This window comes from Bos grunniens, chromosome 23 (genome assembly GCF_055505025.1).
Source record: "Bos grunniens cultivar Pamir isolate PY7600 chromosome 23, Bosgru_T2T1.0, whole genome shotgun sequence".
NCBI lineage: Eukaryota > Metazoa > Chordata > Mammalia > Artiodactyla > Bovidae > Bos > Bos grunniens.
The window spans coordinates 12,183,424-12,206,185 of NC_141187.1; the positions used below are offsets into that span (position 1 = coordinate 12,183,424).

A 22,762-nucleotide genomic window follows, 5' to 3' on the forward strand; every position below is an offset into this window, starting at 1 on the left:
GGTAAAATCCGACAATATCATCTGCAAACGGTGCTGAGGACAGCTGGACTTTTGCATGGAACATTTTCTGAAGCTGGGAGGACTTTTTCGAGGGCGTGTCTCCCTGGGAAGAGGCCTGTGCACTAGCTGTTGCTCTGTGAACTGGCATCTCGGCCTAATTCAGAAAACCACCCTCCCCCTGCCCCCGCCCACTGATCTACGCCAAGCCCAGGCCCTTCGCATGCCCAGGCTGGGCTGCCCCCAGCCCTGTCACTTTACAGCCCCTTCTCACACAACTGGGCTTCCCTTGTGGCTCAGCTGGTAAAGAATCTGCCTGCAATGTGGGAGACCTGGGTTCAATTCCTGGGTTGGGAAGATCCCCTAGAGAAGGGAACGGCTACCCACATTAGTATTCTGGCCTGGAGAATTCCACAGACTGTATAGTCCATGGGGCTGCATAGAGCTGGACACAACTTTCATTTCACTTCTCATACAACCACAAAGGATTGAGAAACACCCTGCAGACAGTTGCTGCTGCTGCTGTTAAGTCGCTTCAGTTGTGTCCGACTCTGTGCGATCCCATAGACGGCAGCCCACCAGGCTCCCCTGTCCCTGGGATTCTCCAGGCAAAAACACTGGAGTGGGTTGCCATTTCCTTCTCCAATGCATTAAAGTGAAAAGTCAAAGTGAAGTCGCTCAGTCATGTCTGGCTCTTAGCGACCCCATGGACTGCAGCCTACCAGGCTCCTCAGCTCATGGGATTTTCCAGGCAAGAGTACTGGAGTGGGGTTGCCATTGCCTTCTCCTTGCAGACAGTTAAGCTCATGAAAATAAGACACTCTCCACAAAGCTCCAAATCACCACCGATGCATTTATTTGCGGGACAAAGGGTCAGATCTTATTAGGAACTTTAAACTGGATACGACTAGAGACGCTGATCTGCCTAACATCTGGGTGTTCACAATTGCACAGATAACCATTTCCTGCACGTGAGGCATCACCATTAAACCGACGAACCTTTAAATTGACAGGGAGAGGAACACATTCTGAGCAGACACATGATTTCCCATTTAGAAGGTGCTGCCTTAATCAGACAAGTAGTGTTGAGAAAAACAAAGACAGCCTCCTAGCCAAGGCCGGGAAGTGACGGCAGCCCCCTGAAAGGGGATCACACCCTATTTACAAAGCAAGAGCGCGAAGCTCCCAGCTGAGCTGCGGGATGAGAGCTGGGGCTGACTTGAGGGGTGTGAGTGGGGCAGTGCCACCCGACCTCAGGAGCCTGTACCCCTCCAGCGTGGGCCTCCACAAGACCCCTGCACGAGGCCGACTCGGGAAATCTGCAAAGTGGACCGGGCCCCCATTCCCCAGCCCCACCCCACCTTCCCCGGGTCCAACAATGCCCAGCCCACTGGACGCAGCCTCACCCCCACCCCGCCCCTGCTTCTGGACAGACACATGGGAAATACGGAAACTGAAGCCCAGCCCTGCTAGAGCACATCTAGGTGACGCTGGGGTGGTTGTCTGACAGGTGCCCCGAGATGATCAGGCCTCACCCGCGGTGGCCAGGCTGAGACAGCGCGGTTGGTTGGTTGGTTGGTTTTAGGTGATTCAGATTACTCCAGGGCAAAGCACGATCCTGATGACACCCGGCGGAAAAGCAGGCTGGAGCCTCGGAAGAGCTGGCCCTGGATTGGAAAGAGCAGTCAGGTCAGTTGAGAGGGGAGGCCAGGCTCCTCAACCCACAGAGCCGGGCCAGCATGTGACCAACAAAGGGCCGGGAGCTGTGAGCCCCTGGGGTTGGAGGCAGCCGGTCTGCGTTTGCACTCCTCGGGGCAATGTCAGGATCTGCTCTGCGCTGCAGCATAGAGTGTCCAGTGTTGATGGGGCTCCTGAGGAGGACACCCGCTGCTCTCTGGCATCAGAGCCAAGGGGCCTAGAGCTCCTCCCATACACAGGCCGCGATGCATGAGGAACCACCTGAGTTGCAGAAGGCCTGTGTCTGTCTCACGCCTCCCTGCTTTCCTCCCATCCACCATCCTTTTCTCAAGCCGGAGGCCAGTCAGTGTGCTGCTTCCTCCTGCCCAGGCCCCTGCCTCATCCTACTGAGGCCAACCAAGGCCAGGGAAGCCAAGGATCTGCCCTCGGCCAGCCACCTGGACCTTGGACCCAGAACTCCAACCAGGAGGAGTGTGCCTGGGCAACACAAAAACTTCAAGACTGGCACTCTCACCAAGCTCACCATGTGGCCCAGCGCCAAGCTCAGGCTCTCCTGGGCACCTGGGGCGTCCTGCGGGAAGGAGGGGCCAGCCTCCAACAGGCCGGGTTTGTCTTCAGCCCAGATTACTCAAGGTTATAAGGAGTTCTTGGGCTTCACCACCTACCCCGTGGGCTCGCCCATATTTGTTCTGAGTCTTTAAGAGGTGAAGAAATGACCTAGTCTGATGTTTAATTTGAGATTGCATCCAAGTACTGCATTTCGGACTCTTTTGTTGACCATGATGGCCACTCCATTTCTTCTGAGGGATTCCTGCCCACAGTAATCCAAGTCTATGCCCCAACCAGTAACGCTGAAGAAGCTGAAGTTGAACGGTTCTATGAAGACCTACAAGACCTTTTAGAACTAACACCCAAAAAAGATGTCCTTTTCATTATAGGGGACTGTAATGCAAAAGTAGGAAGTCAAGAAACACCTGGAGTAACAGGCAAATTTGGCCTTGGAATACAGAATGAAGCAGGGCAAAGACTAATAGAGTTTTGCCAAGAAAATGCACTGGTCATAACAAACACCCTCTTCCAACAACATAAGAGAAGACTCTATACATGGACATCACCAGATGGTCAACACTAAAATCAGACTGATTATATTCTTTGCAGACAAACATGGAGAAGCTCTATACCATCAGCAAAAACAAGACCAGGAGCTGACTGTGGCTCAGACCATGAACTCCTTATTGCCAAATTCAGACTTAAATAGAAGAAAGTAGGGAAAACCACTAGACCATTCAGGTATGACCTAAATCAAAACCCTTATGATTTTACAGTGGAAGTGAGAAATAGATTTAAGGGCCTAGATCTGATAGAGTGCCTGATGAACTATGGAATGAGGTTCGTGACACTGTATAGGAGACAGGGATCAAGACCATTCCCATAGAAAAGAAATACAAAAAAGCAAAATGGCTGTCTGGGGAGGCCTTACAAATAGCTGTGAAAAAAAGAGAAGCAAAAAGCAAAGGAGAAAAGGAAAGATATAAACATCTGAATGCAGAGTTCCAAAGAATAGCAAGAAGAGATAAGAAAGCCTTCTTCAGCGATCAATGCAAAGAAATAAAGGAAAACAACAGAATGGGAAAGACTAGGGATCTCTTCAAGAAAATCAGAGATACCAAAGAACATTTCATGCAAAGATGAGCTCGATACAGGACAGAAATGGTATGGACCTAACAGAAGCAGAAGATATTAAGAAGAGATGACAAGAATACACAGAAGAACTGTACAAAAAAGATCTTCACGACCCAGATAATCACGATGGTGTGATCACTGACCTAGAGCCAGACATCCTGGAATGTGAAGTCAAGTGGGCCTTAGAAAGCATCACTATGAACAAAGCTAGTGGAGGTGATGGAATTCCAGTTGAGCTATTCCAAATCCTGAAAGATGCTGCTGTGAAAGTGCTGCACTCAATATGCCAGCAAATTTGGAAAACTCAGCAGTGGCCACAGGACTGGAAAAAGTCATTTTTCATTTCAATCCCAAACAACGGCAATGCCAAAGAATGTTTAAACTACTGCACAATTGCACTCATCTCACATGCTAGTAAAGTAATGCTCAAAATTCTCCAAGCCAGGCTTCAGCAATATGTGAACTGTGAACTTCCTGATGTTCAAGCTGGTTTTAGAAAAGGCAGAGGAACCAGAGATCAAATTGCCAACATCCGCTGGATCACCGAAAAAGCAAGAGAGTTCCAGAAAAACATCTATTTCTGCTTTATTGACTATGCCAAAGGCTTTGACTGTGTGGATCACAATAAACTGTGGACAATTCTGAAAGAGATGGGAATACCAGACCACCTGATCTGCCTCTTGAGAAATTTGTATGCAGGTCAGGAAGCAACAGTTAGAACTAGACATGGAACAACAGACTGGTTCCAAATAGAAAAAGGAGTTCATCAAGGCTGTATATTGTCACCCTGTTTATTTAACTTATATGCAGAGTACATCATGGGAAACGCTGGACTGGAAGAAACACAAACTGGAATCAAGATTGTCGGGAGAAATATCAATAACCTCAGATATGCAGATGACACCACCCTTATGGCAAAAAGTGAAGAGGAACTCAAAAGCCTCTTGATGAAAGTGAAAGAGGAGAGTGAAAAAGTTGGCTTAAAGCTCAATATGCAGAAAACGAAGATCATGGCATCCGGTCCCACCACTTCATGGGAAATAGATGGGGAAACAGTGGAAACAGTGTCAGACTTTATTTTTTTGGGCTCCAAAATCACTGCAGATGGTGACTGCAGCCATGAAATTAAAAGACACTTACTCCTTGGAAGGAAAGTTATGATCAACCTAGATAGCATGTTCAAAAGCAGAGACATTACTTTGCCAACAAAGGTTCGTCTAGTCAAGGCTATGGTTTTTCCAGTGGTCATGTATGGATGTGAGAGTTGGACTGTGAAGAAGGCTGAGCACCGAAGAATTGATGCTTTCGAACTGTGGTGTTGGAGAAGACTCTTGAGAGTCCCTTGGACTGCAAGGAGATCCAACCAGTCCATTCTGAAGGAGATCAGCCCTGGGATTTCTTTGGAAAGAATGATGCTAAAGCTGAAACTCCAGTACTTTGGCCACCTCATGTGAATAGTTAACTCACTGGAAAAGACTCTGATGCTGGGAGAGATTGGGGGCAGGAGGAGAAGGGGACAACAGAGGATGAGACGTCTGGATGGCATCACTGACTGGATGGACCTGAGTCTGAGTGAACTCCAGGAGTTGGTGATGGACAGGGAAGCCTGGCATGCTGCGATTCATGGGGTCACAAAGAGTCAGACACGACTGAGCGACTGATCTGATCTGATGTTTAATTCTTAAGGAAATTCAGATCTAAGCACCTCAAACCCCTTCTACATACAGTAAAATTTACTTATAAAAGCCTTGAATTCTATGACAAGCCCTTAACTTTCCATGAAGGGTATACAAAAATCTTTTCTCTCCGATCAATGTTATGGAGAAATGAGGAGAAAACTCCCTGGAGTGCACACTTACCTGCACACTCAGGTACTTCCAGCAGTGGATCCAGGATTTGAACACTGGGGAGTAAGGAGGGAGCCCAGCCTGCAGCCTGCACGGGAAGAAGAGCGTGTCAGACCCAGAAGACAGTGGGAGGAGCTAAAGCTGCCACCACCCATATACTGACCCACATATTCCTCCCAAAGGGGTATGATGAATCCCAGAGGAAGCTGGCATGCCAGGTGGGCTGAGGCCACACAGAGCGGCCGGGAGGGGCTCAGCCAGGTCCCCCCAGCAGCCCTGGCAGGGTGCCTGGGGGAGGGGCACACACCTACCCGCAGTTGTTCACAGCCATGAGATCGCCGACCAGCAGGAAGGGGTAGGTCAGCATGCTCACCGCGATCTGCAGGAGACCCGAGGGTCAGTGACCCCACCCACCGCAGCCCTGGCCGGAGTTCAGGGGGCAGGGACACCCTGTGCCAGTAGCCTTCACTAAGGCCTGCCTTCAGCCACCACCGGAGCTGGCCTCCTAGGCCCCACCCAGGCCCCCAGCACCGTGGAAAGGGCCATGCAGGGCCCGACTTACCCCCATCACAAATTTGGTGTAGCTCCGGATGGCCAGCGCCTGGCTGAACTGGAGAGACACAAAGGGAGATGGGTTTGGCTCGGGAAGCAGACTTCTGATGCACAGGTCCCGTCCTCACTGCCTGCTCTGTGGCCCCCTTCACCTTGCCATCCACACTGGCCTTGCACCCAGCTAGCACTCAGCTCCTCCGCACACGAAGAGCCCACTTTCAGGGCCTGCCAGCAGCTCTTGCAGCCTGTGAGTCAGAGCCGCAATCATCTGGGGGGCAGAACTGGGATATCCTGACTGAAAGGGCTTCTGTGACCCCACCATGGGTGGTGAGCGGTGAAGGGAAGGAAGGTGGACTTCTAGGCTGCAGCCTCTGCAAGTCCTGAGGACTGGGCCTTTGATCAGTGCCCAGGGCTCGGCACACATAAGCGCTTACTAAGTGGAAAACCAGGTGCCCATGTGAACCGCCCAGACAGAATCCTGGGTCCTGCAGTGAAAGGTGAGGGGCACCGCTGGGTTTTCTGCCCCCCACCTCACCAAACTCTCACTCCCTTCAGGCCCAACTCCTAAATTCAACTTTACCCACGAAACAGCCCCAAAACAGGAAGGGTGATGACCCATCCCTCAGCCTCCTGTGGGGCCGCCCCACCAGATGGACACCCTGAAACCCTGGGTGGAGGTCTACCGGGCCCTCTGCTTGAGCGGCAGCCTCACCTTAGCCTGAAGCACTCGAAAAGTACTTTCAGTGAAGTGCTGACTGCTGCTGTCTGAGGGTAAGTGCAGCAGCCCCTGGTCAAACACCTGCCCACCTGGACTGGAGGAAGCCGTCAGCTGTGGGACGACCCCCATCAACACCCCAGCTGTCCCAAGCTTGCTGTGTGTGACGGCAGCAGCTCACCCACTCCCAACGCCCTGGAGCGAGGGCAGGGCCATGGGTGTGCTACTCTCATTACTGCAACTTGTATTTGCTTACGTTAAAAGGCCAGTAAGACTCCACTTATCCACTTCAAATGGTCCGTTTCCCTCTGCCTCAGCTGTGAGCTCTGAGGCACTCCTCACCACGGACTCTTTCCCAGACCACCCTCACCCTGGAACTGCTGTTCTGGGGCCCAGACACAGACACAAGACGATGAGCCCCCCACCCCCAACAAGGCGATTCTGGGAGACAAGTCCCCAGGCCCTCGTCAACCCTCCTAGAGTGGGCGATCCCTGCTGTTGGGATGTCTGGCTACCAGGAGCCCCGGCTCATCACAGCCCCCCAACTCGTATCTTGGTTCAGGCAGAACTAGTCAAACTAAGTCCCCAGCTTTCTTAACCAGTGCCTTTTAGAAGGATCAAGGCTTCCCCGTGCCTGACCCAACCAGCTGAGAGGTCTGTGCACACCTAGTTGTGGAGACTCCTGCTAACAAGAGCGGGGTGCGCCTGCATGGCGCATGGCCTAGCTGACTGAAGCACCCTCAGCTGGGCCCAGGGAGGGAGACCTAGTCCCAGCACTGTTGACTCACAGCCAAGGGCCTCAGGACAGCCCTTCAATCTCTGGGGCTCATGTCTGTAAAACACAGTGTCACCCTGATTCTGCTCCTTTCACAACTGGGGTGCTGTCAGGATCAAACGTCACTGTTCACAAAAGGGCCTGAACAAGCCTACAACACTAAGTGAGAGCTGAAGCGTTACCATAAGCTGGTCTATCTCCTGCCTTACTAGGGACCCCTAGTTGGGTCACTGTCTCAAACCAGCCTTGGATAAAGTCCGTATCCACGTTACCAGTGAAGCTGCCCAAGGATGGGCATCCCATAAACCCCTCTAGGTCTTGTTAGCGATCTCATCTCCTCGGAGACAAAGTTCACCCAGGGACCATCAGAGGTCTTCTGCTCAGACCCCTACCCACCAAGGACCCTCTCCAGCCCCCAGGGCCCAGTGCTCAGAATCCCAGAGTCCTCAAGTCTGCCCCAGACCCTGGGCATCAGCAGTACATGGAAAGATGGACAAGTCCTTGTTCCAACCAACCTGGGAACCTGGATTCTGGTCGTTCCCCAGCCCCCCTGGGGTGTCACTCACGCTGTCATCCACCAGGTAGGCATTGATGAAGTGGGCCAGCAGGTTACAGCCCCACAAGAAAACCACATCGCCCAGGAGGTGAGGGATTAAGCCGCTAAAAAAACAAGGTGAGCAGAGATAAGCAGGAGAGGGAAGGGAGCGATTCCTGGGGGCTCCACACCCAGGAAGCAGGCAAGGATGTTCCAAGCTCTAAACTTCAGCGTTATCTACCAGCACCACCTCAGGAAGGAAGGCTGCAGGGGCCACGTGGGCCAGCAGCTATCCACACCAGGAAGGCAGTGTTCCTTTCTTCACAGGGTGTGGGGTGGTGGAGTGTATGCTACAAGCCATATCTGAGAGCACAAGTTAAGCCTATGATCTCATAAGTGGTTTTCAAACTACAGAAGCTGGGTCTTAAGATGAATGTTGCAAAATCTGGGATTTTCAAATGCAGATAAGGAAAGAGTACCTACACTTTGGCATTTTTCCTTTTGCCTATTTACCTAATCAACGCTCACAAAACTTTGCTCAGGGCGTCTGTCTTCATCCCTGGAATGTTCCACCAAAGACACTCCATACAAGCTTCAGTAAGGAGGGCTGCCTTTTCAAGTGATGGCCTTTAGAATAAACATCTCTACACAGTAAGATGAAGTTTTCCTAAGATACAGTGCTGAGGGCGAAAAGCCAGATTGGTATCAGTGGGTCCTGTGTGATCCTTGTGGTCTTTTTCTTTTTTTTAAAAAATGTGTTTATTTGCTTGTTTAGATATGAAGTCATGTGGAAAGAGTTTCAGGAGAATGGCTTTATCTTCGGGAGAGGACGCAGAATTAGGATTTTTGAATTTGAAAAAGTATTTCAAAATATCTGAAAAGTTAAAAAAAATATATAACACACCTATTAATATGATATGAGGGACATTAATAAAATGAACCTTCTTGAATGCAATTTCCAATCCTGTTGGTTCCATCTGTGTTCAGACTGACTTTTCACATACACACTCAGCGATTTCTGAGCACACAGATCATGTTCTACAAATATGCAAAAGAAAAAAGAATCCAATGGGTAAGCAGCTGTTGTGTGGGAGTCCTATTCACACATCAGAATAGAATGTATATATACAGTGAGAGTGAAAAATACCAGAGGCGATGATATGCAGTGTTTTAAGGTCTGAAGTATTAGTCACACAAGCAAATATTTATTCACACACACACACACACACACGTATAGACATACACAGACACGAACGTACATTTGAATAAGTGTGTGTATATAAATCAAAGTTTGTCAACCTTGGCACTGTCGACCTTTAGGGCTGAGTAAATTCTTTGTCATGGGAGCTGACCTCTGCATTTCAAGATGTTTAGCGACATCCCTGGTCTCTACCCACTAGATCCCAGCTGTGACAACCAAAAGATGTCTCCCGACATTACTTACGACCCCTGTGGCAAATTCACCTCCTACTGAGAACCACATACACACGCACACACACCTACATGCAGAACACCTGGCCGACTGTGGCACCTCAAAGTGAGTTAACACAGAGCCCCAGGTCTAGCGCACTATGCTCACGACATCATGTATGTCAGTGTCTAGACCTAAAAAAAGCAAAACAAAAATATTTGTAAGGCCTGGCTTTTGGGTTCTGTCATGGTTTACAGTCTTTTTATACAGTGCAAGTTTTCTTCACAGGTGGAGCAAGGTGGGTGTAAGACACCCCACCTTGGGTTGGGTGGAGGGTCTGGGACCCTCAGGAGATGGCGTGCCCTGCTGACAGCTGCTCTGCAGAAACGCAGGCCCGGAACGGCCAGGTCTTAACTTTTGAAGAGAAGCCAGAAACAGGGACTGTAATGCGAAGCATTCTAAATATTAAATGTTAAATCACTTCAGTTGTATCTGATTCTTTGCAACCCCATGGACTATATATGGCTCACCAGGCTCTGCTGTCCATGGGATTTCCCAGGCAAAAATATTAGAGTGGGTTGCCATTTCCTTCTCCAGGGGATCTTCCCGACCCAGGGATCGAACCTGTGTCTCTTACGTCTCCTGCACTGGCAGACAGGAGACCGGATCTTTACCACTAGCACCACCTGGGAAACCCAAATGTTGAATGTGAAGAACTACTTTGTCAAACAGGATTTATCAGCTGGAGTCAGCTTACGAGCTGCCCGGGGCTTGACCTTCAGCCTAAGTCACAGACTTCCAGCTGTTTTTCTGCAGTGAAACCAAGGACGATGGACGAGCTGAAGACCTCCTGAAGGCCAGCCTTGTGCCCGCTCCCCAGCCCTGGAGCGAACGGACGGAGGCAGTGGGGTTGGAGTGGGGGGATGGTCCCCGCACGCCCGGTGTGCTGGACGGACAGTACCACTGCTGGGCGAGCCGTGGCGTGGAGGGGGCTGGGCAGCTCTGGTTCTGCCAGTCCGCAGCGCACGTGCTGTGGAGCTCTACGGGCCAAGCCGAGGTGCAGCGGTTAGTCTGAGGCTAGCAGCCGCGGCCTGAGGGTTGAGAACGCGCCTGTTAGTAGACCCTGCTCCGTGACAGTTACGGGGAGTATAAAACTCACGTACACGAAGAATCCCAGCAGACCCTCTTCTTTGAAAATCTTCCCAATGGAGCTCAACACGCCGCTGTGGAGAACACGGGGAACACAAGGTCACCGGGCGCCTGCAAGAAGCCCGCACCCGGGTGGGGAGGGGAGCCCCCAACCCCTGCTCAGAGCTGTCCGGCCCTGGTTGGGACGGGGAGGGGACATCCTCTGTCACCGGGCAGAAGCCAAGTGGAGACAGTCACAGCCCTTGTTTGGGGATGAGAGGGGCACTGACACAGTTCACTGAGACTCAGGAAACCCACCCCACCGGGGGCAGAACCCCAGTTCTCTATGGCTATCTTGTGTGGATCTGGAATGTAGGAATGAACCTTCAGGCCTGGGCTGCTACAAGGCGACGGACCCTCCTTCTGGCAGGCTTTTGTGCTCAGCTCTGGCTGAACAACCTTCTGGAGCCTGCATGCCTGACAGAGAGAGAGAGGAGGCGAGTGGAGAGAGGCTCCTTCCCAGAGGGCAGGGACGGAATAGAGGGCCCCGCAGCAGAAGGCCCTGCAGCAGACCGCCCAGATCGCCCAGCCTGGAAAAAGACAGACACCTGGCCTATCCCAGCAGGGAGCTGGGAACATGTGCCCCGCCCGCTGCAGCCTCTTAGCCATCAGAGGGCAGGCTGGGACGTCTTAGGTGTGAAATGCAAAGGAGGCTCAACTGCAACCTCTGGGGCCTGGACAATGCAGGGAGGCTCTGCAAAGCTGAGGGCTGGGGTGGCCTAGGTGAAAGGCGGTGGGAGCCAGAGCCCTGCCAGGCCCCACTACCCTGCTTCTCAGGACTGTGACTCGGCCCACTGGGTTCTGAGCTCACTGGGGGAATGGGCCAATTTCCCACTAGCGAACTCAAAAGGAGGCACCATGGCAGCCAAGCTTCCTGGGGCAGTGGCCCCAAGGACAGCTACAGGAAACCACCGAACCCAGGAAATGAGAAGCTGAGAGGAAGGGAGACAAGCGCATGACTCCTGCCCTGTGTCTCCAGGACCCCCTCCTGTCCTGCACCCAGAGGGGAGAGAGGGCACAACTGCCCCAGGGAAGGGCGGGGTCAACACACTGATGACCCCAGAGCACCCAGCTCAGTGACGGGCATGGCAGGTAAACAATGGGAGGGACAAGCCCTGAGCCCACAGGTTGGATGGCAGCTTAACAGAGGAGGGAACCAACTATAAGCCCGCTCCTGCGACAGCTGGAGGAAGGGTCAGGATATGACTCAGGGGTCAGGAGGGAGCCCCGGTGGGACCCCTAATCAAGAGGACTCCAATCCACCCACCCCTCTGCAAGGTGCCCAAGCTCATCCAGGGACACCCTAGATGAGCGAGGGAGAAGATGCCCTGGACTCAGACTACGGAAGTCACTAGCCCACTCCTCTGAAGCTGCTAGAAATGGCAGAAATGGGGCGGGAGCTGATCCCAGCCTGGCCTGTCCTGGCAGACTCTGAGTAGTGACAGGGCCCTCCTGCCCATCCTGAGAAGCATTACCCACCTGTACTTGGCCTCCCGTCCTACAAACTGGACCATGCAGCGCATTGAGATGACTGAGGAGAAAGGAAACACACACGCAGGTGACACAATGGCCAAAGACCACAACTCCCCGGCCGCGGGGCCTGTGTCCAAGCCCAGGAGGGGAGGCAGCCTCTGGGATCCCTGTGATCATGAGACACCCTGTGATCACGTCCCATTTCTTCTGCCTGGGAAGAGCCCCAACTCCGCTGGACTGGACTGGACGCCAGCATTACTAGCGATCCCAGTAACGCTACTTCCCAGGCACTCTACTGCTCCCTGTCTACCATCCACGAGGGCTCATCCCACGGCTGGGGTGCAGTCTCCAGCGGGCAGCTCACCATGCAGGGGGTGGGCCAGCATGCGCGACACACACTGCATCATCATCTCATAGGAGGTCTGTAAGAGAGCAGAGGCGGGCACTCAGTCTGGCCTGTCTCCGGAACACTCCTGTCTCCCGTCAGGCCTGTCTCCCCTGACACTCACGGGGAGTGACGAGCACTTAACGGGGAGAAACCAGGATCCCGAGGCTCCCACACAATCAGTCTACCTCAGACGGGCCCTGGTTCACCCGCGCACAATCCTGTCCTCCATCCCCCAATGAGCACACAGGGGGCCCCAACTGTGACTCTTCATCGACTGGCCTGACTTGGCATAAGAGATAATGATCAGGCTCTTCTCCAGGGCCGGGTACCCACCTCCTTCACCACCTTCCTCAGAGAAGTCTTCATGTCATCCTTGTTGGAAACCTGCTCCATCTCGTCTGGAGGGAAAACCTGAGATGCAAAGAGCAGAGGTGGCTCAGAAGCAGAGTGCGAGAGCGCCTCTGAGATGGAACTGGGAGGGGACGCAGAGGGCAGGACGCAGCTCCGGCTGCTTTTCCTGGCCGTGTCCGTTAGCGGGGCCCAGCATGGGAAACCCCCCCAGGGCTGAAGCTGGCGGGGAAAGCCCCTGTCGAGTGTCACAGGGTGCACAGTAGGGCAGGAGTGTTTCCAATTGAGGGGACTCAGCACCGGACCACCTGGCCTTGGAGTCTGGTTATGGTGCTGGGGGGGGGGGGGGGGCACCTCGACCAACCCGGGCACTGAGAAGCAGGACGGGTGCCCGTAGTGGCCTGCAGGGGGACCGGGAGCTCGGGGGGCGCCGGGCAGCCGGTCCTGGCTTCGCCCCGGGCTCACCTTCTTCATGCTGCCCCGGGTCACAGTGGAGAGGGCGTTGGACATCAGCCGGGGGCTCAGGCCTCGGAACAGCCCTATCTTCCCATCCACCTGCACGATGTACTTGGCTGCGGGAGAGCAGGCGGGGCAGCGTCACACCCGGCCCCGGGGCACCCACTCCTGGGTCACATTTCACACCCAGACTGGATGCGGCCTTGTCCCTCGGTACCTGCTGGATTCCGTCACGGGAGGGAGCACTGGCCACGACCCCGGGAGCACTTGGGCCCCACTCCCAATTATCTTCTCTAGCCCATTTCCTTTTGCAAAACCTTCAAAACATTTTTTTTTTGACAAACAGGTTCATGTTTTTTTTTTAGCTTTGAAAAATCTTGGCTAATTGAGCGACAGGTTTTCAACTCAGCAGCTTCAGTGCTACAACCTAGGAACCAACTCTGTTGATGAAAAATGTTTTCCTCTGGAAAAAGAGAAAAAAAGGAAAAAGACTGGTCCCAGGGAACAATGAAGTTTGCAAACTAAGGGAGGGAAAAGGAAAAGGAAGGGGTCCCGGGAGAAAGGCTCGAGAGGGAGAGGGGCATGCCCACTTTGTCATGTGCTGCACCCAGGACCCCACCGGGCACCTCCTGACATTTATTAATCACGGGGGACGGCGGGGCAGGGGGGAAAAACCAGTGGAGAAGTAACTAAAATAGAGGCACTGATGAACTACTCTACAGAAAAAACAAGTGGTCAGGGAAGCTGGACCCTATCTAAGTCATTGCTTTTCATGAGCCTCTAAATGGATACTCTCTTAACGTTTTGTTGCTTTATTTCATTAAATATCAACTTTTAGACAACGTTCAGAAAAGGAGACAAGACAAATTTTTATAAACCTGAGTGCCTGGAAGCTAGCAGAACGTTCCCTCACACAGAGCCCCTCCAAGCCCTGACCTCGGCTCTCCAGCTCCGCACAGTGGCGGGAACCCGCAAGGTGCCTGTCCTCCCCTCCCCGCTTCTGCCAGCAGCCATTCCTCGTGGCAGCTCCACCGGCTTTCCCGGCCCCAGGGCACCTGGTACCTGCTGGTTTGGCTTCCGGGGCCAGGTGTGGGGCTGGAAAGAGAGGAGGAGGAGAGGGGAGGCTGGGCCACTGGGAGGACGCCATGCCTCAGAGCGGAGGGAACAGGCAGAAGGAAGGTTTGTTTTGGGGGAAGGGAGCTCCAAGCAGCCGGAAGGAGAGCTGGTGGGATAAAGCCTGAGCGTGAGTTCCAGAAAGAGAGGACACTTAGCCTCTATTTCCACCCAGTTTCCGAGCCAGAAGAAGAGGAGGGAGCACGCCTACCTCCCCCCATCTCAGGGCGGAATTATGAACCAGGGCAGAGAAGGGCAGGCAGAAGCGCCTGGAGAAGCCTCTGTGCCACCATGGGCCCCCTGGCTGGCCGGGGGCTCCATCACTCCACGGTTTCTCTATAGTCCCCCAAAAAACTCCTCGCCAGGAGGCCCTTTCTGGGAGAAGACTGAAGAAAGCCACACTTTTCACCATGATGGGGAGGAAGAGATCCTGTCCGGACAGTGTCTAGACAGCCAGATAGCTGGGCCCCCTGCCCAACTCGAGAGCAGGTATGGTGTCCAGAAATGCCCACCAGGCACCTGCTTCCACCATCTGCACTGAGACCACATTTATATAAAAGGGGCGGGGGACACCTCAGGACTCGGCTCATCTTCACAAGACACTATAACATGACTGTCAAGACCCTCCACCCTGCGTCCTTTCGAGAACGACTGTGGGACATCAACAGAGACAGTCTGGGTCCCGGTCTCTCTAGGCCTAGAGCCCGGCACGGCCGTGTACAGAGAGACGGAGGCACGGGGCTGGCAGCCCGCCACCCAGCCTCCTGCAGGGCGAGTGTCCACTGGCTTCATTGTGTGCCAGTTGCAGGGGCGGTGAGGGGAGCTCCCTAAACCTGTGACATCCTCCTCCCCCACACTGACAATTTTTAAATGAAACAAATATGAACAGACTTCTCCCCTCAAAACAACATCTTCCACCTGGCCCATGCTGTACTCAATAAAGTGGCCAAACTGGAAGAGAAATGGGACGTGAGGTTCTGCCAAGAGTGTGTGACGTGGAAAAAAGGTGGGGGGGGCGGTGCGCGGGCAAGGGCCTAAGTTATTTAGCAGAAGGAAAGCTTTTCAGAGGACTGTTCTGGACTGACTACACAGATAAGACGAGCAAGGATGGATGGAGCATGTGGGGATCAGCCCAGCTGAGAGAGCAAAGGCACGTTTAAAGAAGTTCAGGAGGCGGGCAGGGATGGTAGATGTGAAATGGTCCTGGCCGGCTGTGGGCCTGGGGATGAGCAGTGTGGGCAGCTGGTGGGCTTTGCTGGCACTGGGCAAGCCCCAACCACCGTGGTGGGCTTCTTGATGGAGAGACCCTCAGGCAGGCAGAGCTGCTGTGCTTGTATGAAGGGCCTGGGTGGGCAGCAGCTGACGAGGAGGGCAAGGCCAGAGCAGCCCTGAGCTCGAGCAGGTCATCAGGGCCAGAGGTGAAGCCGAGACCCACCTGAGTGTTCCACCCCAGGGGATGGGGGTGCTTGAATGAGAGGGCACTCTTGCCTGGGGAACAGGGGAGGAAAGGAACCCAGGAGGTCCCAACAGGTCTCCTGCTGGAGGAGCAGGAAGGCCAAAGAACTGGTAACAGGACAGCCAGACTGCTCAGGAGGGAAACAAGGGAAAACCGCCGCCACCCTCGCTCCCAGGCACAGCCTGGGGTGGCAGAGATGACAGGAACCCCTGTCCCGGACAGCCCTCTCTCGGGCACCTGTCTGCTCTCCCACTGACCGCGGGCAGCCCAGGCAGAGGAACTGTCCCACAGCCGTGCGGGTCACCGGCTCCCACCCCGACACCCCTCTGTCCCTGACCCCACTCCCACACCAGTTCTGACGCTGGGTACCCCATGCGGCCCCACCTTGTTCCCCGGGCCCAGCTGGGCCTGCTCCCTGCTTGACGCCTCTTTCATGTCTCTCTGGGCGTGGGCTTTCCTGCCTGGGGAGCACACTCACCGTAGGTGAAGAAGCTCGGCAGGTAGAGGACCTTCCTCCCCAGCACGTTGGTCCCAATGGTGGGGGGCATCGGCTCATGGCCCACCTTCAGAATCGACAAACACAGAGGCAGAGTCAGATTCTCCTGCTGATTCGGTCTCCCTTCTCCTCTTTCCCAGGCCTCGAACTCTCCTCCCACAGAGTCCAGGGCTGTTCCTGATGACACTTTCCCGTCAAAACATACCCGGAATTTCATCGCAGTCTGTTAACTATCAGCATCATGTAATCGCTCGAGGCATAGAAGTTTCCAGTTCCAGACACCACAGTCACCACAATCCAAGCCGCCCATCCCCCAACATTATGACCTCCCAATTCCAGGTATTTCCAGTGCAGGGACTCTCCCCTCACCCCACGTTCAGGTACTTCAAACCCCATGCTTATCTCAGGAAAAAAATCTCAGTTAATTCTCATCTCCAGGGTAAAAACGTCACTCCAGTCTCAGTCCCAAGGTGGCAACGCCAAAACCCATCACACCCAGATGTCAGCCCCAAACTTCAGACGGCTCCTGCACCCCCTGCAGACGTCACAGATACGTCCCTCTCACTCCCCAGCAGAGCACACTGCCAGCTCAGACAATCCCTCACCAGTGATCTAACCTTGATCACCCCACATCCCTGGGACAGAATGACCCCCTCATTTCTGTAGGGTTATAATTCCTGCTGTACAGATGATGATTATAATTAAGGTGTCTGCTAAAGCCATGGGTGAGTGAAGGACCAAGCCACCCCACCCTCTGTGAGGAGGAGAGGGGTTCTCCTGAGGGGTGAGGCCATTTGTTATACTGCCGATTAATGAGAGGATTCTCCGCTGCCCAGCTAGAGGCAAGGTGTCCAGGAGACCAGCATCTCAGTGGGGTGTGAGAGGGCTCCTCCCTGGCAGGGGACCTTCAGAGCTGCCCAGATGAATCGGAGGAGCTCCGCTAGGATGTGAAAGTAAAAACAGCAGGATTGGGAAGTGCTGCCTTATCAGTGGAACTACGCATGCTTCCAGCTTCTTCAGACCTTGTTTTTGCTTCTTCACCTTAGTCAAGTGTTTCTGGAAGTTGAAGCTGTCCCCTGCAGATGGGATTCTGAGCTGCATGACAGATTACTGATTATGACTTAAGAAACTCCCTCCAGGACAGAGAACTTCTTACAAGAAAAAAATCAAGCCCAGGGGAGCTGGAGGGAAGGGCTGGGCCAGGTGACCTAAGCAGTGAACCCTCCCCCTTCCAGACCTTTCCCCTTAGGGGCTAAAAGCATGAAGGTTCTGAGGTTAGGTTTGTTCTGATTTTGTTCTCTTATACAGGCCGTATTTCTTTATACCCTCAACTCCAAGTCTGAGCCACTGTCCTTTTGCTGCCTTATCCACTCCAGTCACCACAACTGGGGAGCCCCATTGATTTGATTTCACCCTTAAACCTGCTCAGTCCCTTCATCCATATTCCCATAGCTCCCAAATCTGTGGAGTCTATTTTCTTAACTTCCACCTGTGTTATTGAAGGCCTGCTGATCCTATCTCACCCCTATTCCCTTCCCTCTCAAAGTTTTTGGGTCTTCACTGCTGTAAGCGGGCTTCCTCCAGTTGCAGGGAGAGGGGGTTAGTAGCAGTGCTCAGGCTTCTCATTGCTGTCGAGCATGGGCTCCAGGGCGCTCGGGCTTCAGTACCTGAGGCACACATGGTTAGTTGCCCCAAGGCGTGTGGGACCTTCCCGACCCGGGATTGAACCAAGATCTCCCGCATTGCAGGCAGATTCTCTACCGTTACTCATTTTTCTGGGACAACCCCCAAATCTGCCACTCCAATCCTGCCACCCAACCCCAAACTGGAATCTTCCTTTTTGCAAAATGTTATCTCTAATTCCCAAGCTGTATCCATTTAAGATTTCACCCTCAGATATGTTACACTCAGCACCAGCTGCGTTCAAACAGGACAGACCACCTCAGTCATCCCAGCTGGGCTCACTCACCCTTACCACCCACTGTCCAGACTGTCTCACCCTCTCGACTCCCTCATTCCCTAATTCCCTGTTCTCCTTCATTCCCCATTCGCTCTCATTCCTCAACTGCTTTTCCTAGTGACCCTTATTTCAATTTTCTTCTCCTGCAAGAGAGAAGGGAGGACCTTCTCCTACCAAGGTCCAAATGATGAAGCCACTTCCAGTTTCCTTCGCATGGAGACCTCTGCCCAATTCCTCGTACTCCAGCAGCCTCCACTCCACAGACACTCCTATTGGCCACCCTGAAGTTGCAGTTCTTGCCCAATCTCATTCCATCATCCTTGCTTCTCATCTCAGGTACCACCGGTTCCAAAGCCTCAGTTTCTCTCCCAAACTTGTGATCTTTATTGGTGCAAATACAACCTTAATTTTTATAAGAAAAGCAGCCCTTGCTCCCAAATCACAACCAGACACCAGTCTCAACCTTTACCCTGTCAGTCACTTCCAAGACTGAATGTCCTCATTCTTTGTCATATTCCTTGTCACACTCCAAAATCCACTGGCTCGGGTTCCTCAGACTCCAGATTTCAATTACTCCTATTCTCAAGTCCCTCTCTTTCCAACTGTATCTCCCACTCTCAGTCCGTTATCAGGACAGTAAATCTGATACCCTTTTGCCTCAACTCAAATCAAACCTCAAGATTTGGTTAGGTTTCCATCTCAATTTTTAACCCCTCCTGCTTCTTAGCTAAAAATTCTAGGCTGAATCTTCAGATTATCAGTCCAGGCCTGAACCACCCCATCTAGGCTGCGCTCCTTTCCGTCACGCCCACCTAATTTTGCCAAAGGCACTCCCTCCACCCCTGCACTCCGCCCCCTTCCAGCTCCATCTCTCCCTTTCTCAAGCAGCCCAGTTTATCTGTAAAGGCACTGCTGGTCCGACCAAATGCACCCAGTGCCCCTGCAAGCCTCGACTGCAGAGACAGCCTACCTTGGCCTCAGTCTAAGTCAGTCCCTACATACCCTCCAACCTTGTGTTCCCAACTGGCCCCTCTGGCCAATTCCAATCCGGCCAGACCACTCCGGCCCCCAACCGTGACTTCAATGTTCGGCAAATGCGTCATCTCTCCCCTCACCCCCCACAAAGCCTCCGCCTCACTCCCCTTTCCAGACGGATCGCCACTACTCCTCCCCCCACCGCGTCTCCCTATCTGCTCCCCTCCTCCAAAGCACGTCATCCTGTCCCCTCCTCCCATCAAATCTGTCGTCGCCATCAAATCCAGAGCCCCCATCTCCTGTAAACCGATAGCTTTCCTGTGCTAAATCCTTCGCCTTCGCCAAATTCCATCAACACTGAATCCTGTGTCCCCTTCTTTCCAGAAGCTGATGCCCCTTTTCTTTCCTAAATTTTTGGCCATGACCCCAGTCCTTTGTCCCGCCCCCCCCCCCAATCCTCCTAAATCGCTTTAAATCCATCTCTATCAAATCTAGAGCTTTGGCTCTCCTTCACCCTAAACAAGTGTTCATCTTCTGAATACTGTGCCTTGGCCCCCAATCCTCCTCTCCACCCTATCGCCAAAAACTTCCCACCCCTCCCCCAATTCTGTTGCTTCTTTCACCCCAAAATGCCGCCCCTCCCCTCCAAGTCCATTGCCTCCGTTCTTTCATTTCCTAAACTTATCTCTTCGTTCCAATGCCCCCTCCCCTGTATCCCGAAATTCCTCTTTCCTTCCATCTTCTCCCAAATTTGTCGCTGACCATTTTGCACTCGTCTCCTGCATCCCCAAACTATGCCCGCTGCATCCCTAAAACCCTCACCGCTTTAGTCTTCTCCCGCTCCTGCGCATCACCCCGCCTTCTCCGCCCCCCTCCTCAAATCCACCGCCTTCGACCCCCCGCCGCCCCCATCCCCCTCCAGACCCTGGCCGGTCACCTTCATATCAGCCCTCCATCTCCCTGTGGCACCCCTGGCCCCCACACCTGGATGAGCAGCTTCACGTAGAGCAGCGGGTGGCTGAGCGCCGTCACTCCTGCACCAAGCGCCACGAAAAGAGCCTCGGTGGTCGGGGCGTTGTCCCCGGAGCCCAAGCCCCCGGACGCACCGTCCATCCTGCGGGCCGAGGGCTGCGCCGCCGGCCGAGGGTGGCGCGGGTGCGCGCGGTGTGCGGGCGGCGGGTCTCGAGCCCGGGCCTCGACCCCCGCCGCCGCCCCGCCGCGAGCTCCGGCTCCAGCTCCGGCTCCCGCCATCCCCGCGGCACCGCCGGGAGCCCAGGACGCCACTTCCGGGTCCGAAGCCCCCATGGCGCGGGGCGGCGAGGTCACTCCCCCGTCACGTGACGGGGCGGGCGCCACGCCTCCTCTGCGTCATGCGTCAGGGGGCGGGCCCTGCCCGCACCACTCATGGTGGCGGGGCATGCAGGAGTGTGGCGCGGTGGCTGTTGGCGCTGGATGTGGGCCCCGATCCCCCCACCCCAAACACACACCGGGTGGGGTTGGGCCCTAGCTCAGCGCCGAACAGTGGGCTGGGGGTCAGTGGTCGCGGACGGCCGGGGCCGTGGCCTCGGAGACTGCGAAGGCCGCAGCAGGCCTGGGCGCGCCCCCAGAGCGGCGGGGGCGGGGCTCGGCGGTTCTGGAAGCCAGCGGCCCCCAATATGGTCTGAGGCGCTTCCAAACTCCCCCCATCCCTGGCTTCGGGAGTCTTCTTCGCGGTTCTGGGCCCGCCCCTTTGCAGCCCGCATCCCTGGCCCCGCGGCGTGCGAGGACTCCTGTGGCAGGCCGAGTCCCTTCGCTTTCCCCAGGCTTGTCTCACCCTGCTGCCCTCTTCACTCGTTCAGACCCAGTTTGCTCCTCGGCGGTTGTGCTCTTTCTCCTTGGCAGCTGAGCCTTCGTCAGCCTTCCTTCGAGTTCGCGGTTATACTGTGTATCCTGCGCTAGAGTACGTGGAATTTCCTTCGTTGGGTCGGAAGGTTTTAATTAGTCCTTCAGTGTGAGCACCTGCAAGCATTCTCCAAGGAGCCGATAGTCTCACCTTTAGTTGATAAAAACAAGCCATAGGTGACTCTTAAATCGTACTTATTTGTGCCACTTTTTAAAGTGTTTTGAACAAGTTGACTCCAGTCTGAGCCTCTTGACAGTCCTGTGAGGAAGGTATTTATTCTAAGTACCCTGTTCATGTTTGTAAGTGTGCACACTTCCTGCAGCAACACGTAGAACCTGCTAGTTGTGGGGGTGCTCAACAAAAGCTTCTGTTTAAAGGGAAAGAAATGGAGGATCTAGAGTGGCAGGGACACAGCAATGGGTGACCTGATCCCTTTGTACTTATCCTGTCTTCGTTGTGAGAAAGTTCTTGAGAATAGTCTGCCTTCTGAACTCTTAGTCCGGGTTTCCTGGAACCTGCCCTTCCAGACTCCCTTCCTGTCCTCTAAACAGCCACATTTCCGCTGGCTACTCCTGACAATAAATTCTCCATGTACTTTCCACGTCCGAATCCTGTCAGGCTGCCTCCCTCATTGCTCTCTCCTCCACGCTGACGTCTTCAGCCCAAGCTTGCTCTGGTCTGAATCACTGTGAAGCCTCCTCGTCCTCTGTGTTTTCATCGAACCTACCTCCCACCCCCAGGAGCACTTTAAAAGATTTCCTTCGGCCTGGTTTCTGATTTAACTTTCTTAACAGGGACCTTAAAGTCAGCTTCGTTTAACGTTACAGCGCCTTACCAACTACACCCAGAAGGGGGGTTTCCTTCCTTTTTCAGAAGGAACCCTTCACCTTCCTTCTGAAACTTCCTCACACAAATCTCCTCCTCCTTTGGGCTTTTCCTCTGCATGTTTCTCCAGTTCTCTGTTTTTCCTTCCTTTCTGACAGGAAAGGCCAGTAGCCTTTTATCTGCCTTGGGTAGTCACCTTACTTTTTGTGTATGTTTGGCCCTTTCAAACTGTGGTTCCCTGTAAGGCGGCTTCATTGTGTTGTCTTGCGTTGTTCTGTATCTTCCACAGTAAGTGTTCAGTGAATTGTTTTTAAGTAATTAAATAATTTCCTGGAAGAAATTGAAGTAAAAATAGGTCAGTTACAGCCATTATACCCCTAGGGAACAGAGCAGAAGCGAATGTTAAAACTGTCCTGTAGCTAAATTACCACAACTTGAGGCTCATGGGGACACCAAGAGGAAGAGAAAAAAAAAAAACCTTCACAATACAAATACTACAAGCCACTTGAAAAAAGGTCCATACAGTCAAAGCTATGGTTTTTCCAAAAGTCATGTACGGATGTGAAAGTTGGACCATAAAGAAGGCTGAGCACTGAAGAATTGATGCTTTTGAACTGTGGTGTTGAAGAAAACTCTTGGGAGTCCCTTGGACTGCAAGGAGGTCAAACCAGTCAAACAGAAAAGAAATCAATCCTGGATATTTATTGGAGGGACTGATGCTGAAGCTCCAATACTTTGGCCACCTGACGTGAAGAACCAACTCATTAGAAAAGACCCTGTTGCTGGGAAAGATTGAAAGCAGGAGAAGGGGATGACAGAGGATGAGATGATTGGATACCAACACTGACTCAATGGACATGAGTTTGAGGAAACTCTGGGAGGTGGTGATGGACAGGAAAGCCTGGCGTGCTACAGTCCATGGGGTTGAAAAGAGTCAGACTCGACTGAGTGACCGAACAACAGCAATACTCAAAAACACATTCATTCCA

At 53.4% G+C, this 22,762-nt stretch overlaps 1 protein-coding gene across 4 annotated transcripts; it reads right to left on the reverse strand.

Moving 5' to 3' along the window:
- Window positions 1–830: 830 nt before the first annotated feature.
- Window positions 831–21,096, reverse strand: MTCH1 (mitochondrial carrier 1). 4 transcript variants are annotated; one of them, XM_086371442.1, is made up of 12 exons: window positions 20,880–21,096; window positions 16,114–16,198; window positions 13,076–13,182; window positions 12,596–12,673; window positions 12,239–12,296; window positions 11,881–11,932; window positions 10,377–10,436; window positions 7,834–7,927; window positions 5,788–5,835; window positions 5,537–5,604; window positions 5,238–5,313; window positions 831–1,664 (listed from the first exon to the last, which is right to left on the reverse strand). In XM_086371442.1, the coding sequence occupies exons 2-12, from the start codon at window positions 16,181–16,183 to the stop codon at window positions 1,593–1,595; spliced, it is 783 nt and encodes a 260-aa protein (XP_086227568.1). In that variant the 5' UTR covers window positions 16,184–16,198; window positions 20,880–21,096; the 3' UTR covers window positions 831–1,592. The 4 variants fall into 4 exon arrangements, with proteins under 4 accessions (XP_086227568.1, XP_086227567.1, XP_086227565.1 ...); XM_086371441.1 differs by having other exon boundaries at window positions 7,783–7,927; XM_086371439.1 differs by lacking the exon at window positions 20,880–21,096 and adding an exon at window positions 20,051–20,376.
- Window positions 21,097–22,762: the final 1,666 nt, after the last annotated feature.

Excerpts from the sequence above, each read along its gene's own strand:
- MTCH1 (XM_086371438.1), bottom strand. The coding sequence starts at position 20,371 with ATGGGGGCTTCGGACCCGGAAGTGGCGTCCTGGGCTCCCGGCGGTGCC. Across the intron at positions 16,199-20,050 it reads ACGTGAAGCTGCTCATCCAG|GTGGGCCATGAGCCGATGCC; the intron begins GTGTGGGGGCCA and ends TCGATTCTGAAG. Across the intron at positions 10,437-11,880 it reads GGACGGGAGGCCAAGTACAG|CGGCGTGTTGAGCTCCATTG; the intron begins GTGGGTAATGCT and ends TGTTCTCCACAG.